The sequence below is a fragment of the Elephas maximus genome, chromosome 1 (genome assembly GCF_024166365.1).
Source record: "Elephas maximus indicus isolate mEleMax1 chromosome 1, mEleMax1 primary haplotype, whole genome shotgun sequence".
NCBI classification, from domain to species: domain Eukaryota; kingdom Metazoa; phylum Chordata; class Mammalia; order Proboscidea; family Elephantidae; genus Elephas; species Elephas maximus.
The window spans coordinates 3,277,783-3,304,427 of NC_064819.1; the positions used below are offsets into that span (position 1 = coordinate 3,277,783).

General features: G+C 42.9%; 1 protein-coding gene across 9 annotated transcripts in view; it reads right to left on the minus strand.

Moving 5' to 3' along the window:
* ZBTB20 (zinc finger and BTB domain containing 20) overlaps window positions 1-26,645 on the minus strand; it is a 356,126-nt gene that overhangs the window by 14,356 nt on the left and 315,125 nt on the right. For all 9 annotated transcript variants that reach the window (XM_049891897.1, XM_049891354.1, XM_049888355.1 and 6 more), the window contains one exon: window positions 8,231-9,835. In XM_049891897.1, coding sequence (XP_049747854.1) covers window positions 8,231-9,835 — 1,605 coding nt within the window. The remainder of the gene's footprint in view (window positions 1-8,230; window positions 9,836-26,645) is intronic.

A 26,645-nucleotide genomic window follows, 5' to 3' on the forward strand; every position in this document is an offset into this window, starting at 1 on the left:
AGGCTGAATGGACACAGGGAATACAGGGTGGAGAGAAGGAGTGTGCTCTCTTATTAGGCGAAGAGCAACTAGGAGTACATAGCAAGGTGTATATAAGGTTTTGTATGAGAGACTGACTTGATGTGTAAACTTTCACTTAAAGCACAATAAAATTAAAAAAAAAATCGAGTTAACTTCTATTTAAAATATATGCCTGACTGTGTTTCCAATTTTTTTTCCATTATGAAACAGAAGAGGTTTAATGTGTTATGGTCATAGCAGCACCACCATGTACTGAGTGCCTCCCGTGTGCCAGACTCAGCGTAAAGTGATTTACATTCCTGGTCTGTTTGACGAATCTTTATCTCATCCGAAAACTTTTTCTTTGTGATTGCAAAAATAAAAGGATATCTTTTGAAGCCCACACCACAATCATAATAACTGGCTGTTTCATGCAGGAATTACTCCACAAATTTCTGAATCAGCTTTATGGATCTTTAAACTTTTTTCTGTTAGTTGTTCATAAGTATTTGGACCTAGCGCTCTCTCCTCTCAGCTCTCCTCTGGTTTTCCTTCTCATCATTCTCACTTATGGGAAAGTATGGTCCAGAGGATCAAAGGGTAAGACAGAAAAATTTCCCTTTTAGACTAAATGGGAACAATTTCAGGAAACCTCACTGCTCACACTCCCAGTTTGCTGCAGACTTCAGTACAGTGTTGACAGGTAAACGTTTTGGAAATGAGAGATTCCCTGAGAGTGCTGTGACAGTCCATGTATGTTACTGTCAGCTGTAAACATGCTTTGGACTCAGTTGGTCTTTGCCATGATCCTGCTTTCGGTACAGCTCATGAAGGCCGTGATGAGTTGGCCAACCACCTTTAAAACATGTCCACCTATCTATCACCTTTAACGGAAAGTGTGTCTTAAGTTCCAGATGGTATTTTGGCTACTAGGAAGTTGAAATTTTGACTGTGTTAAAATGTTCTTGCTGTTGGAAACTTTCATGTTTTTATAGTGTGTTTTCTCTCTAGGCCAGGTCATTGATGAAGGCTTTTTGCTTTCACACCCTTCTAATCTGACTATAAATTGATTACTCACAGTTGTCATCCTTTCCCTCAGTGGGATATATTTGTATGTGATTTGTATGCATGTAGTATTGGAAACCCTGGTGGTGTAGTGGTTAAGTGCTACGGCTGCTAACTAAAGGGTCGGCAGTTCAAATCCACCAGGCGCTCCTTGAAAACTCTATGGGGCAGTTCTACTCTGTCCTAGAGGGTCGCCATGAGTCAGAATCAACTCGACGGCACGGGGTTTAGTTTTTGTTTTAGTATTCGTTCTGCCATTAATTATCTGTGTGACCCTCTACTTTTTCAGTGTTTTCATCTCACTGGGTTTGTTCTCCCTCCCGTCAGTGAAGAGTTACATCACGGCCTCTGCCTGTGGCCACAAACCCTGAGGACTCTACTTCTGGCTCTATCAGCATGTAACCAGAGGGCAACTTGCTTAATCACTGGATCCATCAGCAGTCCCACATTTTAAATAGGACAAATTATCCTGTTCCCTTCCCTGCCACAGAAAAATGGTATGATAATTAATGAGGAGAAATGTTTGCAAAGCACTTGGGAGCTCCTTAAAGGAAGGTGCTCGCTATAATTACTAAGGTGCTGTGGTGGTGGATTGTAGGCATTTCAGGAAGTTGTCTGACGAAATGGGGTGTATTTTCAGATGAGTTGGTGTCTAGAAATTTTCTTGCTATATGCATAGCTTTGAAACAATCTCACTCAGCAGAAATGCTAATTCCCCCATGATTTCCCTGCATTTTACTTATAAAGATCCCCAAAGGCCTTTCAACGTTCTTCACGAGATGGTTGTGGCTCTCTAAATGGACAAAGGAAAAGAGAAGATGAGCAGCCACGGATGGCTTTCCGGGTCTGAGCCTATGACCAGGAAATGGCAAGTCTGATCCCTGTTATAAAGAGACACAAATTAAAAGCAGACTTTTGAATTGTAATATGTGGAGAAAAGATGAGACAAGACCCTTTACTTTAAAAAGATCCATTTGGGGGCTATACAGATGCGCGAGTCAGATAGGAGTTCCATTTCTTTGGCTGAGTGACTTAGGCAGCTTACTGAACCTCTTCAAGCCTTGGTTTCTTTATCTGTAACTTCAGAATAACACAGTAAGTATCCACCTCAGTAAGGTGTTTTGAAAATTAAAGAGATAAAGCGCTTAGCACAGTGCCCAGCAGAGTATATGCTCACTTTCAGGAAAATTAAAAAGGGAACCGATGATAGGTGCACCTGAGAAATGACGTGAAGAAGAACCCTGGTGGCCCAGTGGTTAGGCGCTCGGCTGCTAACTGAAAGGTCGGTGGTCGGAAACCACCAGCCTCACTGTGGGAGTAAAGACCTGGCGATCTGTTTCCCCAATGATTACAGCCTAGGAAACTTTGTGGGACAGTTCTACTCCATCATATAGGGTTGCTATGAGTCAGAATCGACTTGACTGGCACACAGCAACAATAATGGCAAGGCGTGGTATCATGAATAAAACGTCATCAAATACCACGGGCAATTTCCTAGCAAGCAGCCACTGAGCATCAGAGGCAGAGAAAGCAAAAAGCGAATGAGGAGGGGAGGCAGTGAAGGAGGAAGCAGGCTCCCACACAATTCCAAGGGTGGTGGTGGTGAACATATATACTTCTCTCCATTGCTGGATGCCTACTCTCTAAAGAACCACTTTCCAACTCCTTCTCCTGGACCCGCGACTAACGCCCTGCCGTGATTGACAAGTGGAAAAAAAAGGAAAGACGAGGAAAGACACTGCTTAGATTAGGAGGTACAGAGGGCCCTGCCCTGAGTTCACGAAGTTCAAGCAAAGGCGATCTGGATGGACTGAGATTCCCAATTCTGAACGGGTACCTCTGTACTGGGGGCTCAGCAAGAACCCATTTATTCTTCCTATTCTTTCTCATTCTCACCCGGCTCTCCTGGGCTGCAGGAAGTTCAGTGAATGTTGTTTTGGGAATGCTTTTCAGAAGCCCTTTTTCCTGTCTCACTGCCTCCCCATTATCAGCTCTAGCACATACCCTCCCCTTTGGAAAACTTTGAGGGGTACAGTAAGGGGTCAGAAAACCAAGCCAGGTGCTTGGCGGGACAGCAGGCAAGCAAGGAAGGAAGAGGAGAGCATGAATAGGGAAAGGTGACCGCTGGCAGGAAGAGCAGAAGGGTTTCTTGAAAGTGTGGGTCCTCTGAATGGGGAAAATCAAGACTGAAACAGAAACTGTGAAAACTTTAGTATCAGCAACGGAAGTGTATGCAGATGGAGTAAGATGAAGCTCTATGAGTTTGCTGTCCACCCAGAGAAGTCTGGAAAAAAGGGGGCCCATACATGAGATACAGATGGTGTAATCACCTGACAACCCTTCTTCCCAGCTCCTGGAAGCTATCATGGTGCCAGCCTGGCTAGGAGGGGTTGCCTATGGGGGACACGCTGCATTCACAAAACGTCTGTGGCTTCAGTGACAACTAAAATATTTTGATGTTAAACAGAATTTTGAAGATCTTAGGGCACTTCATCCACATTACCTGACTTTTGTTACAACTTTATGAGTGGGACAGATATTAATATCCCCAGAAGTTATCTCATTCAACAAACATTTGTTAGAGGCAGATACATATGCTAACCTGTATTCATCTATAGATTTTAAAGCAAGAAGTCCTAAATGAGTCTTAAAAAAATGCTGCAGCTTGATAGAGTTGTCAGATAAAGTATAGGACACCCCGTTGAATTTGAATTTCATATAAAACAATGAATATTTTTGTAGTATATTTATGCCCCAAATATTGCATGGGACACATACTATAATTGTGTATACGGAATTCAAATTTAACTGGGCATCCTGTATTTTGTTTGCTATATCTGTCGACCCTACAACTAGAGACAAATGCCATCCTGGTCATTTTTCATATTTTTATGTGTGCTGTTTTGTTACACAGAGCACGGTTAGCACAAATAGAACGTGGTATTTAAAACGTAACGTATTTATATTCTTGGAGAAAGTCCTTAATGTAAAAATAGGTAAATATGTATTTTTGTACTATTCCCGTGGGGTTAGATCATAAAATCAATAAACAACTCCATGGAAATAAACCCCTCATCCTTTTGGAAGTGATCAGACATCATCAGGGAAGGATTTGGTTCATTAATGCATCAGGTATTTAGCAAGCGTCTATTATGTGCAAGGTATTATGCTGGGTGCATTGAAGTATAAGGTATCTACATATACATGTGTGTAAGTGTGTGTGTGTAACTGCTTCTGGTCTCACAGAGTTTACATCCTAGCGGGCAACCATATAATGATAATACAAGTTAGTGCTGCTATGTGCCATGAGATGTATGTTTACCGTGGTACCTGTGCAGGTTGAAAGACTTGGCTTACCTCTCGTACATGAGAGATTTGCTTCCATATATAATTTATACACTATCAAATCAAGCTGTTATCTGTAACTCTGACTTATTGGTTCCAAACACATAGACTCTTGTTAATGGAATTTTACAGAACAAGGTTATATAACAAAAGAAACCTGATGCCCAGGTCCTCCGAACCGCCCCTCTAGGGGAGTGATTAGCTCTTTAGCGTGTGCATCAGAATCACCTGCCAAAAACCACTCAGTGCTGTCGAGTCGATTCCGACTCATAGCAACCCTGTAGGACAGAGTAGAACTGCCCCATAGAGTTTCCAAGGAGCACCTGGTGGATTTGAACTGCCAGCCCTTTGGTTAGCAGCCGTAGCACTTAACTACTACGCCACCAGGGTTTCCAAATCACCTGCTACAGCCCCAGAGTCTGATTCGGGTGCTCTCAGGTGGGGCCCATTAATTTCCATGCTGCTGGTATGGGGACGCTGGTGGTAGAGTGGTTAAGTGCAATAGCTGCCAACCAAGAGGTTGGCAGTTTGAATCCCCAGGCACATCTTGGAAACTCTATGGGGTAGTTCTACTCTGTCCCATGGGATCACTATGAGTCAGAATTAACTTGAGGGCAGTAGATTTTTTTTTGTTTGTTTGTTTTGGTATGGGGACCACATTGATTGCTATACTCCTCAGCATCAGGCTTGGGTTTTGATTTGGTATGGGGACCACATCGATCGTTATGAGTCGGTTTACTCCAGGGTTATCTCTGAATTTTCTTTATGGCTTGCCTTCCAGATCCTCTTTGACTCCAAGGTTTAATCTTCTTACATCCTCCATATTTCCTTTCCATTCCTAGTCCTTTCTTTTCATTCTTGTTTTTTCTCTTGTGGAGGAGCCCTGCTTTGTGGCATGACAGGATGGTTTCTGTGATCTTTGCTTTTTCTCTAATTCTCTTGCTTTCAAACATGTCCTAAGAGTTAAGGACTCTGCTATGCTTCTGGCAAGTTGTGAGGTCTCATTTAAAAAAACAATTTTTTTTTTCCTAAGAAATTGGAAAGCACCTTGTTTGGAAACAGGCCCTGGGTTACTTCTATGTGCTCAGGTGGTCTTCCTTCTGAAGATCTGGACCAATTATTCTTAAACTTTGTTAATTATGGATGCTTTCAGCTGCACGAGAGTCTCAACAGCCAGATAGATGGTCCTTCCAAATGGCCACTGGCAAATGATTACGGGGTGCGTGAAGAGTGTTGCTTCTTTTAAACGAGGTGCTTGAGTGGCGAATGCACATGGCTAATTGTTCTCAAATGTGGCCATATTATACACACCAATACACAGTTTACTGAGGACCGTCATAGTTTCCTAGAGATGTGAAGACCACACTAGGAGCACAACTCAAATTTATAAAATGACTTTACTTTTAGTTTTTGCATTTATGATGTCTAAATGGGCAAACATTGCTGGTTTTAACCAGGGGCAAATCTAGTCAATTTGGGTTTACCTCAGAATCTTGCACTGGAGAAATGTATTTGTGGATGGAAAAGACAACTTTTGATAGTACACTGAAAATTTCATGTGGTAAGTTTAGAGGCTTATTTCAATATGTAATCTAATGGAGTGTGTGACTTTGATATCCTGTGTCATGAAGTGATGTACAGAAGGGGAGAGTCAGATATGTTTATTAATCCAAGACCAGCCATGCAAACTTTGGCTAAGAAGACAAGTGATTGTTCTACAAATGGTCTATTTTCCCCTCTAATCCTTAATTTGATTGTAAGACAACTATTCAGACGATCACAGGACATAATATATGTGACAGCACTCTGTAAACCATGAATTGCTACATAAATAAAAAATATTACCATTTGATTAAAGCACGTAATAACCGTAATACCCATACCACACGGAAAATTTTCCTTGACTAAGCTTAAGTTGTTAATGTATATGTTTACCCCCAATAAACACAGCAATTCACTACTACCTGGTTTTCTTTCTAAATTCAGTAGTGAATCACTATGTTCATTTGGAGGCGTGAAAATTATCATCTTTAAGACCCACTGATTCCCATGAAGACACAAATATTGACTGACATAATGTTTCAACTTAAGTAGAACTGCAAAGAAGGCCATGTTCTTCTTAAGTCATGCTCCATTTCGGTTGTTCACTTCCACGCTGGGTAGCTTGTCTATTCTTCTTCCCATCTATTCCCCAATTTAAACTTATCTGATTTATGTCTTACCCCTCAGATTCCTGACCTGAGACACAAGGTTGCTTTGAGAAACTGATTTGTTTTCTCAGGCAACTTAATTGTCATTTAACAGGGATATTCTGGGATCAGTGGTTTACTAGAAGAGGGACACTCATGATAGAAACTCCAAATATTGTAAGCATCACTGGGGGCAGGTATTTTTAGGAACAAGAGAATCTGCGTGGGATCAAGTCACACAGGTGGTCATCGATGCGGAAAACATCTGTGGCGTTCCCACTCTCTATGCCTGTCCTGTCTGTATGGAGCCAGGAAAGAGCATTGGGTGGGAGGGAGGAGATCTTGGCTCCAGAACCACAGAGTCAGGGAATGGGACACCATCTCGCCCAACAACCCACCTGCTGAATGACTCCCCCCCGTAACACCCCTACCAAATGTTCACGCAGTCTCTCCTTGAACACTTCCAATTACAGAGGACTCACTCCCTTTGGAGGCAGTCTATCCCATCTGAGAGCAGCTCTGACTGCTGACAAACTTTTTCTTGTATTGAATTGAAAAAACCTCCTTACAGATTCCAATCACTGTTCCAGTTCTACCTTTTGGAGTCAGAATAAGCTTCATGTCTCTTCCTCCCAACCATCTTAATAATAATAATAACTACCATTCACAGAGTATTTATTATGTGACAGGAACTATTCTAAGTTAGAAGTTCACGTATAAATTCACGTAACCCTTGAATCAACACCAAAAGGAATGTGTATCACTATTATCCCTACATTATAGACAAGTAAACTCAAGTGTAGGAGGGTTAAGTAATTGTCCCAAGATGACAAATTCGGTTATGGCTAAGGCTGAATTCACACCCAGTCAGTCTGACACCAGAGCTCAAGCTCTTACGCACTACATTATGCTGCTTTGATACTCGAAACCTTGACAATGACTTATATGATATACCGAGTCCTCTCTTCTGCAAGCTGAACACCTCTAGGACCTTCAGTCATGGTTTTGTATCCCTTCCCCACCCTCATCATTGTTCCTCTGAATGTATCCCAGTCAGTCTATAGTCCTGTTCTAAGGTAGCTTCTAGATGTGGAAAAGACGATAATCAATAGAGAAGAGAGTGAGCCTATCACCCCTCCTCATTTCAGGGACCACGAATGCAGCTCAAGTTTGCACCCGCCTTTCTGTGGCCTCTTCGTGCCAATGGCTCAGAGAGAACTTGCTACAGACTAAGTCTCTCATTCCTGCTCTGCCTGGGCACCTTGGATCCGTAAAACTAAGGTGACTGGAATATGTGACTTCCAAAGACTTTTCCAGTTCTAAGTACCTAGAATCAAAGAATGTTTTACAGACTCCCATGCCTAGAAGGGACATGTATCTGTAAGTTCTTTATCAGGCTTTCTTCCCAAATGGCCCTTCTCCATCCAGGTTTCTGTGGTTTTGTCTCTGGGTGGTAGGGTGCTTTGTTTCTGAGACGGGGGCACAGTTGGGGCTCTAGAAGATGCTTGTGGCAGAGTCTCCTTAAAATCTGAGAGGTGACTCCAAACCTTCCCTCCTGTCCGCTGTCCTCCCCTCCCTTCCCACAGCCCCTCCCACCTCCTGCACCAGGCTTCCTGGGAGCCCACACTCACCTGTGTGAACGAACATGTGCTTGACGTAATTCTGTTTGGCGGTGAAAGTCTTGTTGCAGAGAGTACACTCATAAGGCTTTTTGTCGCCCTGCCCACTGGCTGTGCTGTGGCCTGCGGATGGGGCCAGGGGCTGTGGCGCTGGCAGCTGTGCAGTAAAGGTCGACAGGCCTGGCTGGGACACTGTCACGAACTGGGTCTGCTGGCCTGTCAGGGGCTGCGGCAGGCTGAAGAGGAAAGGCTTGGGGCCGCTGCCCGCGGGCTGGGTGGTGAAGAGGGCTGGCAGGTAGGTGTTGCCGGCTGTGCCAATGACCTGTGTGTTGCTGGTCAAGGTCAGAGGCATCCTCAGGTTGCTGGTGAGGGTTTCTGTCTGGCGTAAGTAGAGCTGGGTACTTGGCAATGGCTGCCCAATGGACGTGGTGACCGAAGGCTGCTGTAAGACGCTCTTGTCCGAGCTGTTGCTGACAGTGATGACCGTGTTGTCCATCTCTACCTCGTTGCTTCTCTCTGGGGAGGAGGCGCCTGTCTCTAGCTGGTGCGGCGGCGGGCCACCCTCCGCAGGGGCTTCCGTGGTCTGCTCAGGCTGCGCAGGTTCAGCCTGGCCATCCCGTGCCGCCCCGGCCCCAAATTGCTGCTCCACCGAGTCGGGCTCGGTACCTATGGAGGAGCTGACGCCGGAGTCGAAGCTCTCGCCCTTGGGCTCACTCTCGGTGCCCTCGGCCTGGTCGGTGTCTTCTGTGCACTCCTCGGATTCATTGCGCTCCAGGATCTGCACCCTTTGCTGTCCATAGTAGTCGTAATCATCCTCCATCTCCTGCTTGATGTGGATGTTGCCCACCAGGGTCTGGATGCGCACGGGCCGGGGCTGTTTGCGGCAGTGTGTGGTCTCGGGCGTGGTGGACAGGTAGCGCTCCATCTGCTGTGAGCGCTCGTGGATGCGTGTGATCCAGCTGGGGTCTTCCATGTGGTGGTCACGGGGCAGGCCAAGCGCCGTCTCGTGGTGGCTAACCACTGCACCACTGTAGAAGGAGCGCTCGCCGCTGCCGTTCTGCATGGAACACGCATACAGTGCTGAGTAGATCCTGTCCACGCTGTGCTGCGAGTGGCTCTGCAGGTAGCCCGACTCGGTGTCACTGCTCTGGCCCGACGTCCCTGACTCAGGAGTGCCTCGCGGCGTGTCCTGGCCTGAGTCCTGGATCCCGGGGAACACGTCGCCCACATTCTGGGACACGATGCGCGTGCACTCGTCGATGACCGTTTTAATCTGCAGGATGCTGGCGGCCGTGAGGATCTGCAGGGCTTCCGACTGCGAGACGCGCAGCACGCCGCTGTACATGAAGTCAATGAGCTTTTGGACTGACTGCACCGACACCACCGATGGGATCTCGATGTCGCTGTAGCCCAGCAGCAGCTTGTCCTGGAAGAAGGGGCTGCCCGCGGCCAGCACGCAGCGGTGGGCGCGCAGCATGCTCCCGTGGATGCGCACCGTCACGTCACAGAAGTGGCCACGGTTGCGCTGCTCGTTGAGGGTCTCGAGCACGGAATTGCTGAAGTTGTGAAGGTTGATGCTATGAATGCGCTCGGTCATCCCCTTGCAACTGATGTCACCTGCAGCACGGCAAGACAGACAAAACAGGGAATGGGTCAGAGCTGGCTGGCTGTCTTCCCAACACCTAGGGCTCCGCTGAGAAACGCTCACGCTGGCAGAAGCGCCCTCCTTGCAGGCCGAAGCAGGGCTGTATGGGAAGATGGTCAGCGACCCAGTGGCAGGGATGATGACCTAGTGAAACCACACCTTGACTTCTGCCCAATTCTGGCCTCAATGCGGAAACCCTGGTGGGGTAGTGGATAATGCTAGGGTTGCTAACCAAAGGTCAGCAGTTCAAATCCATCAGGCACTCCTTGGAAACTGTGGGGCAGTTCTACTCTGTCCTACAGGGTTGCTATGAGTCGGAATCCACTCCACGGCAATGGGTTTTGGGGCCTCAATGCAACAGCCATGTCTGGGTACTAAATCCATCTTAATCTTACCCTAGAGTTTCAGTCAGGGTGGTCAGTTAAAGTAAAGGGTCCTAATAGCCAGATGGCTCTTCCTACAACTTCGGCAAAGAAGAACTGACAGGCAAGTGGAAGACTTATTCTCATGGAACGCTCTACCTGTAAAAATGGCGAGGCGGGGCCATCTGCCTTCCTCTAAATTCTCAAAGGGGAAGGAGAATCAAGATCAACGGCCCAAGGCTGATCCCTATGAGGCAGAGGTCAGACACACTTCCCCTCTCTAACCTTTATACCAATTCTGACACCAGCTGTCCCTCCCACGGCATTCTCTACCTCTCTGCTGGGTTCAATAATTCATTGCAATGGCCACACAGAACTCACAGACCATAGCCACAGTTATGGGGTTTATTACGGAAGTAACAGGTTACAATTCCAGATCAGGAATGACTCAGGATACAGTTCTTTGGTCAGGACAGCTTCTCGGCCATGCCCACAGACCAGCCTCTTCCTGGCCCTCAGCCCCTCAGGCCTCTCAGGCCTCTTGGGTTGGCCCTGGCTTTGCCCCGCTTGGGCAAGTGTTACAAAGCTCTTTAGTTCCACCCCAGGGGCACCCCACTCCACCAGTTAGCCTCGGCCTAAAGGTGCTCAGCGCTCTCCCTCCATGGGTCGGCAAGCCTACTATAACTGCCTTGCTCTGTGGGCTGGGAAGCCTACTGGGCTGTCTTGTGTAGGTCTCCTGGTTTTGCTGCTGTCGTTTCTCTGCAGCTGCTTTTCACCATCTTGCGCTGTCTCCAGTGTTACAGCTCTCTCTCTCTGCGTTCTGGGCCTAGGAGCTCCTGGTAGAGACCCCGGGGTCCAAAGGATGCACTTCACTCCCATCTCTTTTTCGCAGTGGTAGTGAGACCCCGGTCCCCCTCTGGGATGGCTCATTTTAAGCCCAACACGATGGCAAAACTGACCGATCCACTTGTTAGGGTTCCATACACCTTATTTGCATAGACCCACCCCCACAAGGGTGCCACACACCTTATTTGCATTATTAGCAAGCTGTTCAATACCCTTGATGGGCCACAACCACCTCATTTGCATAGTCCCACCCAGTCATTTGGTAGCTGTTACAAGACCACAGCGAGAAAGGCATCCATCACAACTCACTGCCTATGCACAGGACCTGTGGGAAAGCTTACGTTTCCCCCCCGCCCTTACTGAAGTTCCTTATCTTATTCACAGACAGCAACAATGTTCATAGTTAAAAAAATAAATTCCTTTTCTATTAGTTTATATAGCACAGTACAAAAAACCCAAACAATGTATGCAAAAACTCTTAGAAAATGCAACTCAGACTAAGATGTCCACCAACAGCTGGTGTCATGTTTCCCAGCTGAGGGATGGGCTACAGTATGCTACCTACAGGAGCACTCTCCCCCTGCTTCCTGTATCTACACATTCTTGCCCTTATTGGCAACATGTTTGAACATTTTCTAGGATGATTCTGTGTGATACGAGTGGTTTTCTGAATTTCCTGAGGCTTAATAAAGAAGGAATGCTAAAAAGGTCAGAGATGGCAGCGTTGACCCTAGACAGTAGGGTGCACTAGGTGACCACATCTATCATTCAAACCAGGCACTTTTGAGCATGAAAAGAAGCACCGTCAATAATTAGGCCAGGACAGCAGGAGTAAACCAGGACAGGGATATATGATTGCCCTAGACAATTGTGAGGCCTGTATCCGCTTGCTACAGGGGAGTATCAAACGGCTATGAGCAGGAGGAAGGCAACATACACATAACTACTTGGAGGCTGTGGATGGTCTGACCCATTACCACTCCTATACCTCAAGCTGTACAAACAAGGGATAATGTTGGTAACATCTGGATAACAGATTAAGAAGAAAACAAGTGGTTATAGCACTAAGTCTTGGTTCTTTCCTGTTCTTCCACCTCGCCTCTCAGGTGACTCTAAAATTTGTCTCTCTAAGAATTCGATTCTTGGATTCCTCATTTCTCACTTTCACAACTTCCAAAATAAAGCTTGGAGAGGAAAGCTAGGTGGCCTGAGTACTGATTGTTGGCCTAGAACTCACACCCTTTTATCCTGTGTGAAGCAACCCCAGAGGTTAATGGCTTACGGACAGGAAGAATGCCCACCTCCTCAGGTTCTTTCTCCTTTGCCTTAGGCTAGAGGAACTACCCAGGGAAGCTTGAGCTCAGCTAGCTTCTTCACCTTGCCTCACTTGGTCTCCTCACCCTGTCTGAGCTCAGCCAGTGTGACTACATCCTTTTATATACTATTCATTTCCTTTGTTCCCATCTTTACATATAACCCATTGCCATCGAGTTGATTCTGACTCATAGCGACCCTATAGGACAGAGTAGAACTGCCCCATAGAGTTCCCAAGCAGTGCCTCGTGGATTTGAACTGCCGACTTTTGGTTAGCAGCTGTAGCACTTAACCACTATGCCACCAAGTTTTCCATCTTTACACACAGTCAACCTTAAGTATATCCACTTAACTTCATACGCCTACAGGCTCTAGCTTCATGTTCGGGCATACAATTTGCACTAATTTCTATAAGGAGATTTTTTTTCTGTTCCAACCTTCACCAGATCTGTTATGTGCCTGATACATTGCATTAGGCTGCAACTTCCATCTTTTTCACTTACATGAGACAGATTCTCTTTGCCGGATTGAAGAATGATGGTGAATCCCTTTAACTATGTTAATATAAAATATGGCCCCAGAGGAAGGCATCAGCTCTCTCACTCTGTGAGCCAGAAAGCCCACTTTGCTGTCTCCTGGTTCTGCTGCCTCTGCTGCTGCCATTTCTCTGCTGCTGCTTCTTGATGTCTCCAGTGTTACAGCTCTCTCTCTTTGTTTTCTGGGTCTAAGAGGTTCTCAGCACAGGGATCCTGTGTCCAAAGGATACACTCTGCTCCCATCTCTTCCTCTTGGTGGTGGTGAGGTTCCCCCTTTCCAACTCTGGGATGGCTCATTTTAAGCCTAGCAGGATGGCAAAACTGACCAATCCCTTTGTTAGGGTTCCATACACCTTATTTGCATGGTCCCACCCACATAAGGGTGCCATGCAACTTAATTGCATTATTAGCAAGCTATCCAATACTTTTGGTGGGTTACAAGCACCTTATTTGCATAGTCTCACTCAATCATTTGGTGGGAGCTAGATATCATGCTTGGTAAAGTAGAGGGTCAGTGAAAAAAAGACCCTCAACGCGATGGACTGACACAGTGGCTGCAACAATGGGCTCATGCATGACAACGGTTGTGAGGATGGCGCAGGGCCGGGCAGGGCCAGGCAGTGTTTCGTTCTGTTGTGCGTAGGGTCACTATGAGTCAGAACCAACTCAACAGCACCTAACAACGACAACACAAGACTGTGGTGAGAAAGGCCATACAAAAGCAATCCATCGTGCCGCACAAACACTGTTTTAACTACTTTATGTGTTATTTCATTTAATCCTCAAGGTAACCTTATGATGTAGGTAGTATTTTGATCTCCATTTTATAGATAAGGAAGCTGAGGCCAGAGAAATTAAGAAACACAGTCAAGGCCACACAGGCAATAGGTGGTATAGCTGGCATTTGAACCCAGGCAATCTTGCTCTAGAGTCCAAACTCTTCGCTGCTTCACTGTATTGCATGCCTTGCTCTTGAATGAGATCTGACTGTTATGTGTCCATGGGTCTGCTGTAAAGTTGTGTGAAAGGGTTTGTCTACTACTCCCTCCAGGGACTTCTATACCTATCCGTGACTTAGCATGGCTTTCACGTTTTTAAGGCCTTGAGACTCCAACATATCCACAGTCATCAAACTTAAGGGACTCTTAAAAGTTTAAAGATGGAACAATGTAAGAGAAAAAACAACTTACCCTGGTACTAAAGAGTAGAGTTTTTGATATATAATTTTACTACCACCAAGGCCTATTTCATTTAAGTAAAACAGCAAGCAGTAAAACTGGTAGTATCTGTGATAAAATCACTGTTATGGATTGAATTATGTCCCCCCAAATATGTGTGTATTAACTGGGTTAGGCCATGTGTGGTTATCCTCCATTTTGTGATTTTCCTATGTGTTATAAATCATAATCTCTGCCTGTGGTTAAAAAGCATTAGGATGGGATGCAATACCCTTGCTCAGGCCACAACCCTGATCCAAGGTAAAAGGATTTCCCTGGGGTGTAGCCTGCACCACCTTTTATCTCTCAAGAGATGAAAGGGAAGCAAGCAGAGAGTTGGGGACCTCATACCGCCAAGAAAGCAGGACCGGGAGCAGAGCACGTCCTTTGGACCCGGGGTCCCTGTGCCTGAGGAGCTCCTTGACCAGGGGGAGATTGGGGACAAGGACCTTCCTCCAGAGCCGACAGAGAGAGAAAGCCTTCCCCTGGAGCTGGTGCCTTGAATTTAGACCTCTAGCCTACTAGACTGTGAGAAAATAAATTTCTCTTTGTTAAAGCCATCACCTGTGGTATTCCTGTTACAGCAGCACTAGTTAACTAAGACAATCACCATCCCTGAACAGAAGTAATCACTTTCTTTTGATAGATTTACTTAAAAAATTTTTCCCACACAGGTGAAAACACACTTTAAACACATATTTGCTCATAGTACGCACCAATCACGGTGTTACCATGAGAGATATCATGTATGACAGAGTTGTCTTTCAGAAAATTCTGGGAAGAAGTTCTGTCATAATTATTGTAATGATTAATATCCATATAGTGCTTAACAGTTTACAAAACATTTTAACATGTAACATCTTATTTACTTTTTACAACAACCCTATAGATTTTCAGGATAGGTATTATCCCAATTTGACATAAGAGGAAATTAAGCCTCTAAGTGTTTAAATAATTTGCCCAACGTTTCACACATCTAGTAAGTGGCAGGGCTGGGAGTAGAACCCAAGTCTCTTGATGCTCTTTTTACTGCATAATATTGGCTCTGTGAGGAATGAAACTTGGATTGCCAAAAGATCTCAGACCATCCTGATTCTCAGGACACAGAAGAAAAAACAAAGGCCCTGGAAGTGATGGTGAAGTTTCTGATAGAGACGAAGAATTGCCAACACCAAAAGCTGTTACTATATTGCATACATTCATACCCCCAAACACACACCTCCCCACACACGTACATACAATCTCATGAAACAATTCACACAGTTTGTTTGTTTGAACTGGATTGCAGATTCAGTCTATCTAAACAATCAGGCAATCCTAAAGAGGTGATCACAAAAAAAGTGATCTGTTCAATAGTCTGAGTTATGATTATTGTAGTAATATCACCAATTCTATTAAAAACCACAGAGACAAACTCATACCTGCAGAGATACACCACCTGACAAACTGAGGTGGATTTTTACAGGTACAAGCTTTAAACAGCTCTGTGAGTATGCCGGCCCTACACCTCAGAGAGCAGCCATCAAAGGCTGAATCCATTTTGCTGATACCGGTACAGATGCAATGGGGTCCCTGCTTCTCCATTCAAGTGCTCTTCGTGCGTTCTGTACACAATGCTGAAGTAATTCCTTTCCCAGCCTTTCGTTTCTTTTTTATCATGAATACAGTGGGAAAAAGTTTCTGCCACAGCAAGGCAGAGTCCAGGCTTTTGTGTGACACATTCTTTTCATCCAGTGGGCATTAATGTATAGATTCCAATGGAATAAATCTGAAATACTTGACTGTAGAAGACTGCTCCTCCATTGAAAACAAATCTTGATTAGATGGTTATTCAGGGACCGCATAGGGAGGAACGGTGTGAAAATGTGAGCTCTATTCTTTCCTAGATTGGCACTGAATAGGCATTTGGGCTATTCAAAAAAAAAAAAAAACTCTCAATTCTTCAAAACCACAGAACTTTACATAGATTATGTGTTTTAGGGATGCACTCCCTCCCACCCCACCAAAAAAAAAAAAAAAAAAAATTCCACAGTGGTATACACATAGAACTGATGACAAAATGAAAAAATACTTTAAAAATAATAGTTGTGTGTGTGGTTTAAAATAACAACCTAGTTCCTTTTCGCCAGAGTGAAAATACCGAGTCATTTATATAATGGCATTTGCTAGAACCATGCAAAGAACTGTATTGCTGAAAGTGCCTGTGTCTTCTACGTGACTGTATTCTATGCTAGGGCAGGGGTGAGCACTGAAGGGAAAATCTCCTTGTGGTGAAATAGGCAATAGAAGGCCTGGCTCTTGGTTTCATGGATGCCCCAGCCCCCATCTCCCCTTCCTGTCCCTGTCCTGTAAGCTGTGGGGGTCAAGGAGAGGACTTAGCATGAGAATAAAACCTGCTGTGCACAAGGGAAAATGGAGAAAAAAGGAAACAGCAGGCCATGCAATCTCTTTTAATTAGGTGTGAAATCCAGGCCTTTCTCAGTCAGGAGAGCAAAAGGATATATAAAATGAGGCCAGTGCAAGGGTGAGGTGCTGGAGAGGGGAGATGGGAACTTGATGTCCCTGAGACTTGGGAAGAAGCATTGGCTCTCAAATGAAAACCAATGTAAATTTTGGTTAGATCAACGGGTCTAAGTCAAATGGCAGGGTTGAAAAGCCCCTGAGATTCAGTCTGGGGCACCAGGCTCAGATGAGGTAAGCGGGTCAGCACGAGAAATAGGGCTAGGGTGGCCAGGCCTCCGCAACCCAGCCTCATACATTATGCCCTTTTCTACACTTCCTCTTGATACTTTCAGCATGCTGAGGTTGGTTTTTCATGTATCAGGCCATTAATGATGATCTTAAGCTGTCACCTGTTAGAGCTGCTTACCAGGCTGGACACACTAGAGAGGGAGCAGTCCTCTCTGGAGAAAGCAGGAATGCATGTGGTAACTCAGGCCTTGAATCCTCAAATCCATATCTGTGCCCTGCCAGGGACAAGACCTCTACTCCACCTATATGCTAAGGGGGCAACTTGCTGATCTCCTAGACTGTAGCAGACACGGAGCTTGCTTGCTCATAGGATCCACCATCCAGAGAAGATGACCCCGCCTGCCTCACCTCTCTTTCTATCTGACTGTAGCCTCACAATCTCTGGAGAGTGGCTGGGAGCACTAGGGAAATCACCTGTGCAAGTAGGAGGTGGCCAGAAGAACAAGACATCTTTCTCCTGCCCTGGCTCCATACACCTAACACATCGCTGCTGTCATTGATGACCATGGGAGGGTCATCAGCCTACAGGAAGGAGAGCTGCACTCCTTTACATTCCCATTCCTAGATGAAAAGGTGTATGGTTTGGGCCATCTCCCAATTTCTTCTCTATCGCCGGACTGCCTAAGCCTACCACCATGCGGGAATCTTCATGGGGCTTCCTCAAATGTTTCAGCCACTGGTACCAGAACCCTTCTCCTAAAACATAAATAAACTACTCAGCTTTTAGAAATGACTTTCAAACATGTTTTTTAAGCAATAAACTACCTCCCCTGCCCCCCCCCAAAACTTATGAGAGTTGGAGACTGCCTCTACATACTTTAGTAAAAAAAAAAAAACACACTTCAGTAGTCACTGTTTATTATTTGACCTGGGCAAAGACATTAAAATTACTAGCTTATCTAAAGTGCTTAAGTTATATTTTGCATAATTAATACTACAAATATAGAAATATTTGTATGTGTATACATTCAAATATAAATGTTATATAAATTTCATTTATGATCTTGGTATTGTGGTTGGATATTGTCTTTCATACGACTTGAATTTTCATTCATTCATGAAACATTTCTAGAACACACTTCAAACATTTAAAGATCCTTAAGAAACTCATGTGTGGGCTTTAGGGGATTATTGACCTTTTTTCATAAATGGACTTGTTTATACTTACATAGGAATAAGTGGTTTTCATTACAATCTCGAAGAGGTCTGTGCTCCTCCCAAATTCAGACCCACTGACTGAGATTCTCCTAAAGCCTCAAGTATCTCTCTTTAAGCTGCTCTGAACTGCATTCAGCTATCGAAGCCTCTAAAACTGGTGCAACCTTCCAAGCTACGGAGTGTTCTAGACAACTCTGACGTGCCAGGCCTGTCTGATGCTCCTTTTATCTAAGTTGAGCTGATGTTGTTTTAAACGGTAAAGTCAACAATCTCAGCTAACATGGCAGCAGTTGCCTTTCGGAAGAGAGAATGATTGAAAAGAAAAGAAAAAAAGAAGAATTGAAAGGGAAGAGAGAAAAAAACAGAAGGAAAATGTAAAATGCTGAAGCTAGCTGAAACGTGGGGGAATATGACAGAGCTATATAATTTTATTTGTTGAAAAAAAACTATTATTTATCAAAATTTGGTCTAAATCAGGTTATCAGAGTGAATCCCCTTTGACAGTTAACACAAATCCATATAAGGAGTAGGAAACACTCTTTAACGTTTTTGACTGTTAAATAGATAACGTATAAACTGGGTAAAAATTCAATACAAACTATAAGAGCACTTCTAATCCTACCAATAAAGCAGGTTTCATTTGACTTGAGAGGCTGACTTGAAAGTTCTACGGTATTTTATCAGGTAGCCAGCCATCCTCCCTCCCTCCCCTCTTCCCCTTTCCTCTCCCCTCCCTCACCTTCCCTCCTCCTTCCCTGTTTTTCTTCCCTCCTTCCCTCCTCCTTCCCTCCCTCCCGAGACAGAGCTCCCACAGTGCTGTATTCTTCACCTGGTGTTTCCTTTGCTGGGCTCCCCACCCCCTACCCCCTAGCTTTGCATTTGAATTCTGCTTTTGCTTGAAGGTTATATGTAAACCCCACTGTGCCTGCATAGTATGATTAAGGATGTTGCTTATGTAACCTGTATGAACTCCTGACTTGTAAACCCCTTTAAAGATTACTTGCCTGCCTGCCCTTGGTGAGCAGTTTTGGCAACGGCAGCTCCAACTCACTCCATTTCCTTGTACAAGGTTATAAAGGTGCCTTTCCTATTCTCCAACTTCAGTCTCTCATTTATCGGCCAGTACAACTCATGCTGAGTAAGAATCTGGGGTTTCTACCATGTAACATTTCTGGCGAGCCAGCCAGGAGCCATCTGCTTGGTTCCTGAGGTGGATAGGAAAACAAAACAGCCCCAATGTCTGGCACCACCAAGAGATTTCTACTGGAGACCATGGTACAGCTGGAACAGCTCTAAAAGCCAATCCCCCCTGGGACCCAAATGATGGCTCTGTGAGAGACATGAAACACACCTGGGTTGTTTGGTAAGTGCCTAGGTAAGGCCTTAGAAGAGTCCCAAGAATTGGGAGAAACTGACCGCTGAGGGCATTAGGAATCTGAGGTTATTTGGTAAGTAACAGGGTAAATTCCTAGGTAAGGCCTTAGAAGAGTACCAAGAAGCCTGAGGAACTGACTGCTGAGGGCATAAAAGGCTAAGGTACCTACTAAGCTGGTGCACTGGATTAAGTTGTGTGAGTGTGTAAGTGTGTGTATTCTGAGAATGGGGAATGTTCAAGGGATCCTGGAATGCTTTCTTTTTGCTTTACTAAGCCTTGTAGTGTTTCCACTCTACAAGAGTTAATGGTATAGTTATTGTAGAGACTCTAAAACCACAAACCCAGTCGACTCCGAGGAGACCTGGACTGCAGAGCAAAAGCCAGCAAAAAGAGAGGTCCTATCTTCTGGACCCAAGCATTCAGACTCCATGTCCCTTCAATACTGACGGTGTGAGTGGGCTTGGAAAATGACCTTTTGCTTCTTTTTGTTCTTTTTCTCATGTTTTCTTAAGTTTTGTTTGGCATATTTGTTTGAAAAACCAGTTGTTCGATTAAGGAGGATCTTTCTTGATTTTTGCTTGACTGTGTGTTTAAGAGTAATATCTAGTAACTCTTGGTGAACTGTAGTTTAGGTCTGGATTTAGGTGTTTGAAACATTAAAGAGGTAATTCTATTTTCAAAGAGCTCTGGGCCACTGTAAGCTGCAAAAATTCAGGCACAGGTTGAACAGTAAAAGCCATCAGGGTGGTTGCCAGCACTCAGCACAAGTGTTAAAGACGTCTGTGACAGGATAAGGGGATCTCAAGACAGGCTAGAGCACTAGGCCGCCTGCCACCCACAAGCAAACTCTCATGCAACAAAGGTACACATTGATCTAAGCAAAACACTGTCCAGACTCTGCAGCGTTCCTCGTTAGGTTTTCTTTTTTTAATAATTTTTATTGTGCTCTAAGTGAAAGTTTACAAATCAAGTCAGTCTCTCACACAAAAACCCATATATACCTTGCTACACACTTCTCATTAGGTTTTCTTTTGTGGCTCAGAGAAAACCTGGAAAATAGTGCTCTGTTTTGCCAAATTTGCAAGAAGTGGCAGCTCCTGGCTTTTTTTCTTATAAAATTTGCAGGGAGAAGTGGTAGCTCCATACCTATTTTATGATAGGAGTTTCTCAATAAAGAATAAAAATAATATGCTTCCATCTGATGCTCTGTCAAGTTAATAAGTTTTATCTAAAAACTGATTTCCATTGAATTGAGTTGGTCTTACCAAAAATTGCTATATATACTTTGATAAACTCGATTCCGACTCATAGTGACCCTATAAGACAGAGTAGAACTGCCCCATAGAGCTTCCAAGGAGCGCCTGGCGGATTTGAACTGCTGACCTTTTTGTTTAACAGCCATAGCACTTAACTACTACACCATCAGGGTTTCCTGGGGTTTTTTTTTTTTTTTTTTTTTTACCAAAAATTGCTATATATACTTTGATAAACTAGAATCCTCTTATCCTTATTTTGTGTGGTATTGTTCAGTGAGTTTATGTGGTCTTTCTGTCTCCTTTTGCTTCTGGTCTAGAGCATTGTGTCTAAGTTTCTGTCTTGTATCAGGTTGTAGGCTGTGGCTGAAATTTGCTGTTTTTTGTAAGGCTGTCTTAGAACCTCAGTTCTTTACTCATCCAAGAAAAAATGTCTTCTCTCTGTCTTATGATTTAGATTTTTAGTAGCTACATCGAAGAACTTTATGTTTAAGTCAATCTTAAAAGCAAAACCTCTCTAAGTAACTTAAGCTACATATTATATGAAATGTGTTTTATTTAAAGCAAAAGGATAATTTTGTCTTAAAGTAAAACTAACAGTTCCAGAGTATGAAAAAGAAGGCAAACCCAGAAAAAAATTGCTAAAGGGCTTTGGTACTTACTGGGTAGATAAAAGGTTGAGATAAAGACAAAGCAAAACTGCTTTCTAAGAGAATAATAAAAGAGAAAGAAATTAGTTACCTTTTGCCTTTCAGAATGCCTACATCTATTTAAACATATGCAAATAAACTGGGATGACCCCAGCCCCCAGTCCCCCTAGCCAAGAATTGATGGATTCATTTACAAAATTGCCAAAGAGCTTTGGTGTTTACTGGGTAGATAGCCTTTCAAAATGCCTAGATCAATTTAAACATACATAAATTAATCAGAATGGTCTAATCTTCCGTTCCACCATGAGTCAAAAAATACAGAGGGTGGGAACAACATCAGGGTTCCCCAGCCCACAGTCTCCAAGGTCATATAGACACAGGGCAGGTTTTTGAAAGACCCCTGCCAACTTTATGGAGATGCTTTTAAGACAAAAAGAGAAGAAAAATTGCTGCTTTACTATAAAAAAAATAGTTATCAGAAATTGGGTGGATCTCAATCATAAAAGAACAGTAAACAAGTTATCTCTATTCTAGGGGAACTTTAAGATGCTGAAAAAAAAAAAAAAGAAAGAAATCACAATGAGACACATCTGAAATGGCCTAGGAAAATGTTTCCAACTCTAGCCAGACACTTCAAGGTTATATTCATATCAATGAATTGGCCAGTTGAGCAAAGACTTTGTGATTTCCAAAGCCAGTTGATAAAATCTTTAAGAACTAAAATTAGATTGGGAAAATATGGGAAATAGTAAAAGCTGAATGAAAACTTAGAATGTTTAAGCAGACTGTCTTTCAACAACAGTTATGTTTCATGGTATACAGGCTTAAAATAATTTCTAAGACCTTTTAGGTAACATATTGATGTTAAGGAAACCCTGGTGGTGTAATGGTTAAGAGCTATGGCTGTTAACCAAAAGGTTGGCTGTTTGAATCCACCAGGTGCTTTTTGGAAGCCCTAGGGGGCAGATCTAATCTGTCCTATATGGTTCCTGTGAGTCAGAACTGACTCAGTGGCAATGGGTTTTTTTTTTTTAATTGATGTTAAATTGAGTTAATAGAGACTTGTCATAATTTAAGCTTACATACTTTTGCTTTTTATGCCACAAGAGAAAGGATATATATGTGTGTATATTTGGGTCTGCTAATGGGTGAGTTCATTTTTGCCATTTAAAAGAATGCACTATAAGAGGTATGTAACAAAAACATTTAAGAGGTTTATTAAAAATAAACTTATTTGATATGGTCAAAAGTTTTATCTGTCTGACTAAAGTTTAATGGTTTAATTTATGAGATTTTAGGAGCTTTATCATTAAATAAAATATAAAGCAAAGAATTGGGTTTCTTTCCGCTAAAATAACAAAATTCTCTTTGATGTCTGAGTTAAAGGGTTTATTTAATCTTTGTGTAATCTGCCTAGAAGACAAAGGGTCAGTCTCTCATTATAATAAGATTTCTGAGTTGAAAACCAAGGCACATGGCTTTAAAAAAAAAAAAACATGGCTTTAGAAAAGAAAAAAAAAAAAGCTGAGGCTTTTACTTTAAGATCTTTGGTTAAACAAATGTTATTTCGTGGTGACGTATAATAAACTCTTGACAACTCTGAAACTTCATGGAAAGCCATAAAAAAACTTTTATAAAAGTGCTAAAAATTTCATTTAACAAATTACATGGAATGTGTTGTCAAAATCAAGAGAAACGCCTGATCCTCTTCGGGTTAAAATTTATATGTTAGTATTTCCTCTTGTGTTTTCGCCTCATATTAGACAGCAAATGCATAATATTATGTCATAATTTTATTATTTCTTAATTGCTAGCTTGGTCACAACTGTATCAAAGTCAGTGGTTTGGGAATTCACATCATTTACCCAGGTAGTTTTCTTTTATTACTATTCAGATATTAAAAGATTTGATAATCTTGGTATATTCTTGGTCTATCTCGGTATTATCTCTTAAGATTATTATGTATTATATCTGAAGCTCTTTTAAAATACGATTAATGGTTACATTTAGAGATATATTTATCTAAAGTTTTTTTTTAACTGATTTTATTTGGCCTTTACATTATGCTTGTAATTAGTTTCTGTAAGATCTTTCACTATAAGAGTATTCTTTTTGTAAGTTAATCATGGCCATATTAAGTTTTGTCATCTGCAGATAAGCTTTTACTTTGCTGATTTGCTGAAAACATTTGACCAAACTATCTCAACAAAAAGATGGGCTACGTTGGACTCGCAAAAATGACTGTGACTAGACTGAATAAAATTTCCAGAACTCCTACGCAGAAGCTGATTAGGTTCACAGACTGTGGCTGATTCAGAATCATGTGGAACAGAAATTAGCTATATAAGACTGAGTAAACGAAAGGAAACTATGGGTTTTATGTGGTAATATTGCTGATGTTTTAAGGTCCTACTTTCTGGATATAAGAAACCACTTACTTTTTCCCTAAATTATTTAACTAATGGGTTTAGATATTATAACTCTTGAATTAGAAGTTCTTCTCTCCTAAAAACCATTTGTGACACTTCTGCTCCTGAGAAAGTGACCCATGACCATTAATAGGTAAACCAAGGAGCGGCAGCTTGCCCTCGAGAAGAACACTTAGTATGTTTTAAACAGATTAACTCCAACAGGAGACCTCCAACAGGAGAGGTCCATCCTATATTGTTAATCAGGTACTCCCTAATGAAAATCTAGTTGTCACATGTGAATTCTTCCATACCTTCTGTTTCCTCCAGTCCTTTCCAACTGACAGTGAGTTTACATGGGCAAACTCTTGTTTAGATTCCTGGTGAATGCATGGGCGATGCACTTTGAGAATCTGAAGATTACCTTTAGATATTCATAGTAATGATGCTAGTAAATACTGAAAAGGTTAATGTAAAATTGTTACACACTAAAAAATGAGAGTCAAAAAGAAACTCACTGGTCCAACACTCAGGGTATGGTTGGCAGCTTTAATTCCTAGTTATAGTATAGTTGAATTGGAGAAATCTTTAAGAAATTTATGAATCATTATGGGACAAATAACAGAGGAAGTTGCTAATGAGATAAAAACACAACAGTAATTTCTGACCTCATTAGCCAAGGTGATATCAGATAACAAAATAGCCTTAGATTTTTTTATTAGCCCAAGAAAGAGTCGTCTGTGCTGTAGCAAATACCTCTTGCCGCATTTGGATAAATAACACAGGAGAAGTAGAACAGGATATACACAGAATTAGACAGCAAGCTACGTGGTTACACACTGTAACACCCTTACAAGCATCAGGTTTATTTGGTTGGTTACCACCAGGAATAAGTACATGGGCTAGATCACCGCTGCAAGGGATAGTAATGTTCTTAGTTTGCATCCTGATAGTATTAGGCATAATAAAATTCATCTTCTATTGTCTTACACACCTAAAAGGGCAAAAGAAGGCCTCAGCTTAAAATGATGTATATTGGGTCTGCTCACTTTGGCAGTGCAATTGACATCGCTCTTATTGAAGACCCTGGTGAAGAGCCAGATGGTATCTAGTGGAAAACCAGCACCGTGTGTTTAAGGAGCCTGCCACGGCTGCCATCTAAGGACTCAAGTAAGTCCAGGTATTAATATCTTCAATCTCCTATCAAAAGAAAAGGATGATTTAGGAGATAATATTGGAGCCATTCTTCCCAGCCCTTGAGCATAAAGCTGCAGCTGGACTCGCAAAGACTCATAAAGACATCAACTGGGCCCTGAGGTATAAAGACAATAGCCAAGACAATCTAAAAAAAAAAAAAAAACAGAATCTGGGCCCTGAGGTATAAAGACAATAGCTAAAACAATCTGAAAAAAAAAAAAAAAAAGAATCTGGGCCCTGAGGTATAAAGACAATAGCTAAGACAATCTGAAAAAAAAAAAAAGAATCTTTTAGGGAGAAATTCTCATAAACAGGGCATGAAAGTCCCTCTTTTAATATTTAGTAAATTATAAACCAACAAGAGGTCAGTAGAAACAATGAAAGGCCTAGGCTAAATATTTGCCCCTCCCGGAAAATATGCCAAACAATTCCAAGCCCGACTATAGGACTATAGTTCAAAATGGACACTGGTCTTGAATGACCAATGTCCAAAAAGAAATGGGTGGAGTGAGACAGAGCCCCCACGGTGCGGTATCTTTAACTGGCTTCCTCCCCTATAGTGTTATATTACAAAATCATTTCCTTTGCTGGACTCCCCCTCCCCTCCCCCAGCTTTTGCATGGAGGTTATATGTAAACCCCACTGCGCCTCCTTAGTATGATTAAAAATGTTGCTGATGTAACTTGCATGAACCCCCTACTTGTAAACCCCTTTAAAAGTAACTTGCCTGGCCGCCCTTGTCGAGCGGTCTTGGCAACAGCAACTCCAACTGACTCCATTTCCTTGTACAAGGGTATAAAGGTGTCTTTCCTCTTCTCCCATCTCAGTGTCTTGTATACTGGCCAATTGGAGTCATGCCAAGTAAGAACCTTGGGTTCCCACCAGGTAAAATTTCCTTCCTTCTTCTCTCCCTCCCTCACTTCCTCCTTCCTTCCTCTGCTGTTACACTGTTAAGTTTCATGAAGCTTTGAGTATGAGGAACAAGTGAGCAAAGCTGTGAACAAGGAACACATCTGTCCCGTGATCCTCAGGGCCATCCCCAAATCTGGACTTAGCCTCCGTTCCTGACCTCCTTTTCCTCTCTTCACTCTATCAAAAAGCAAGAGCTTTACATGTTGTCTGAAGGCTGGGAATAGACTGATACACTTAACAGACTGGTTAATTTTCAGGTCCAAAGAAAGAAGCCATTCCAGAAAAAAAGCCTTTTCATTTAACCTTAGTGGCTCTCAGGTTTCGCCTGCTGTTAGCTCTGTTGTTACTTCTCAGGACTGAGAAAGGTCTGACCATACATCAAAAGCTGCAAGTACAACTGGCTTATGGATGAGATTGCCTTTCAGGCCACTTGGACTTCCACTGCCTCATTAGGGAAACATTTCCTGAGAATACTTCTGGGTAAAAGGACACAGAAGAACACAGATGATTTGGAACCTATAAAACAATGGCAGAAATTAATCCATAAGGGCCTTTGATCCTTGAAATGTATATTAATCAATCAACCTCTCCCAGACTTCAGTGCTCAGAAAAGCTGTGTTCTGCTTTTATCTTTTCGGACCCTATGAATCTTGTAACGTGGCTTTATTTACTAACTAGGGAGCCCATAATCAAAATTTAGGGCAAATTCTAACAATTCTGTGGGATGCTTTTCTATGTAAAATTTACTGCCAGGCCCATCCTATTGTCAATTTCCTATCTTACCTCTACTCTGATTTCTTCTT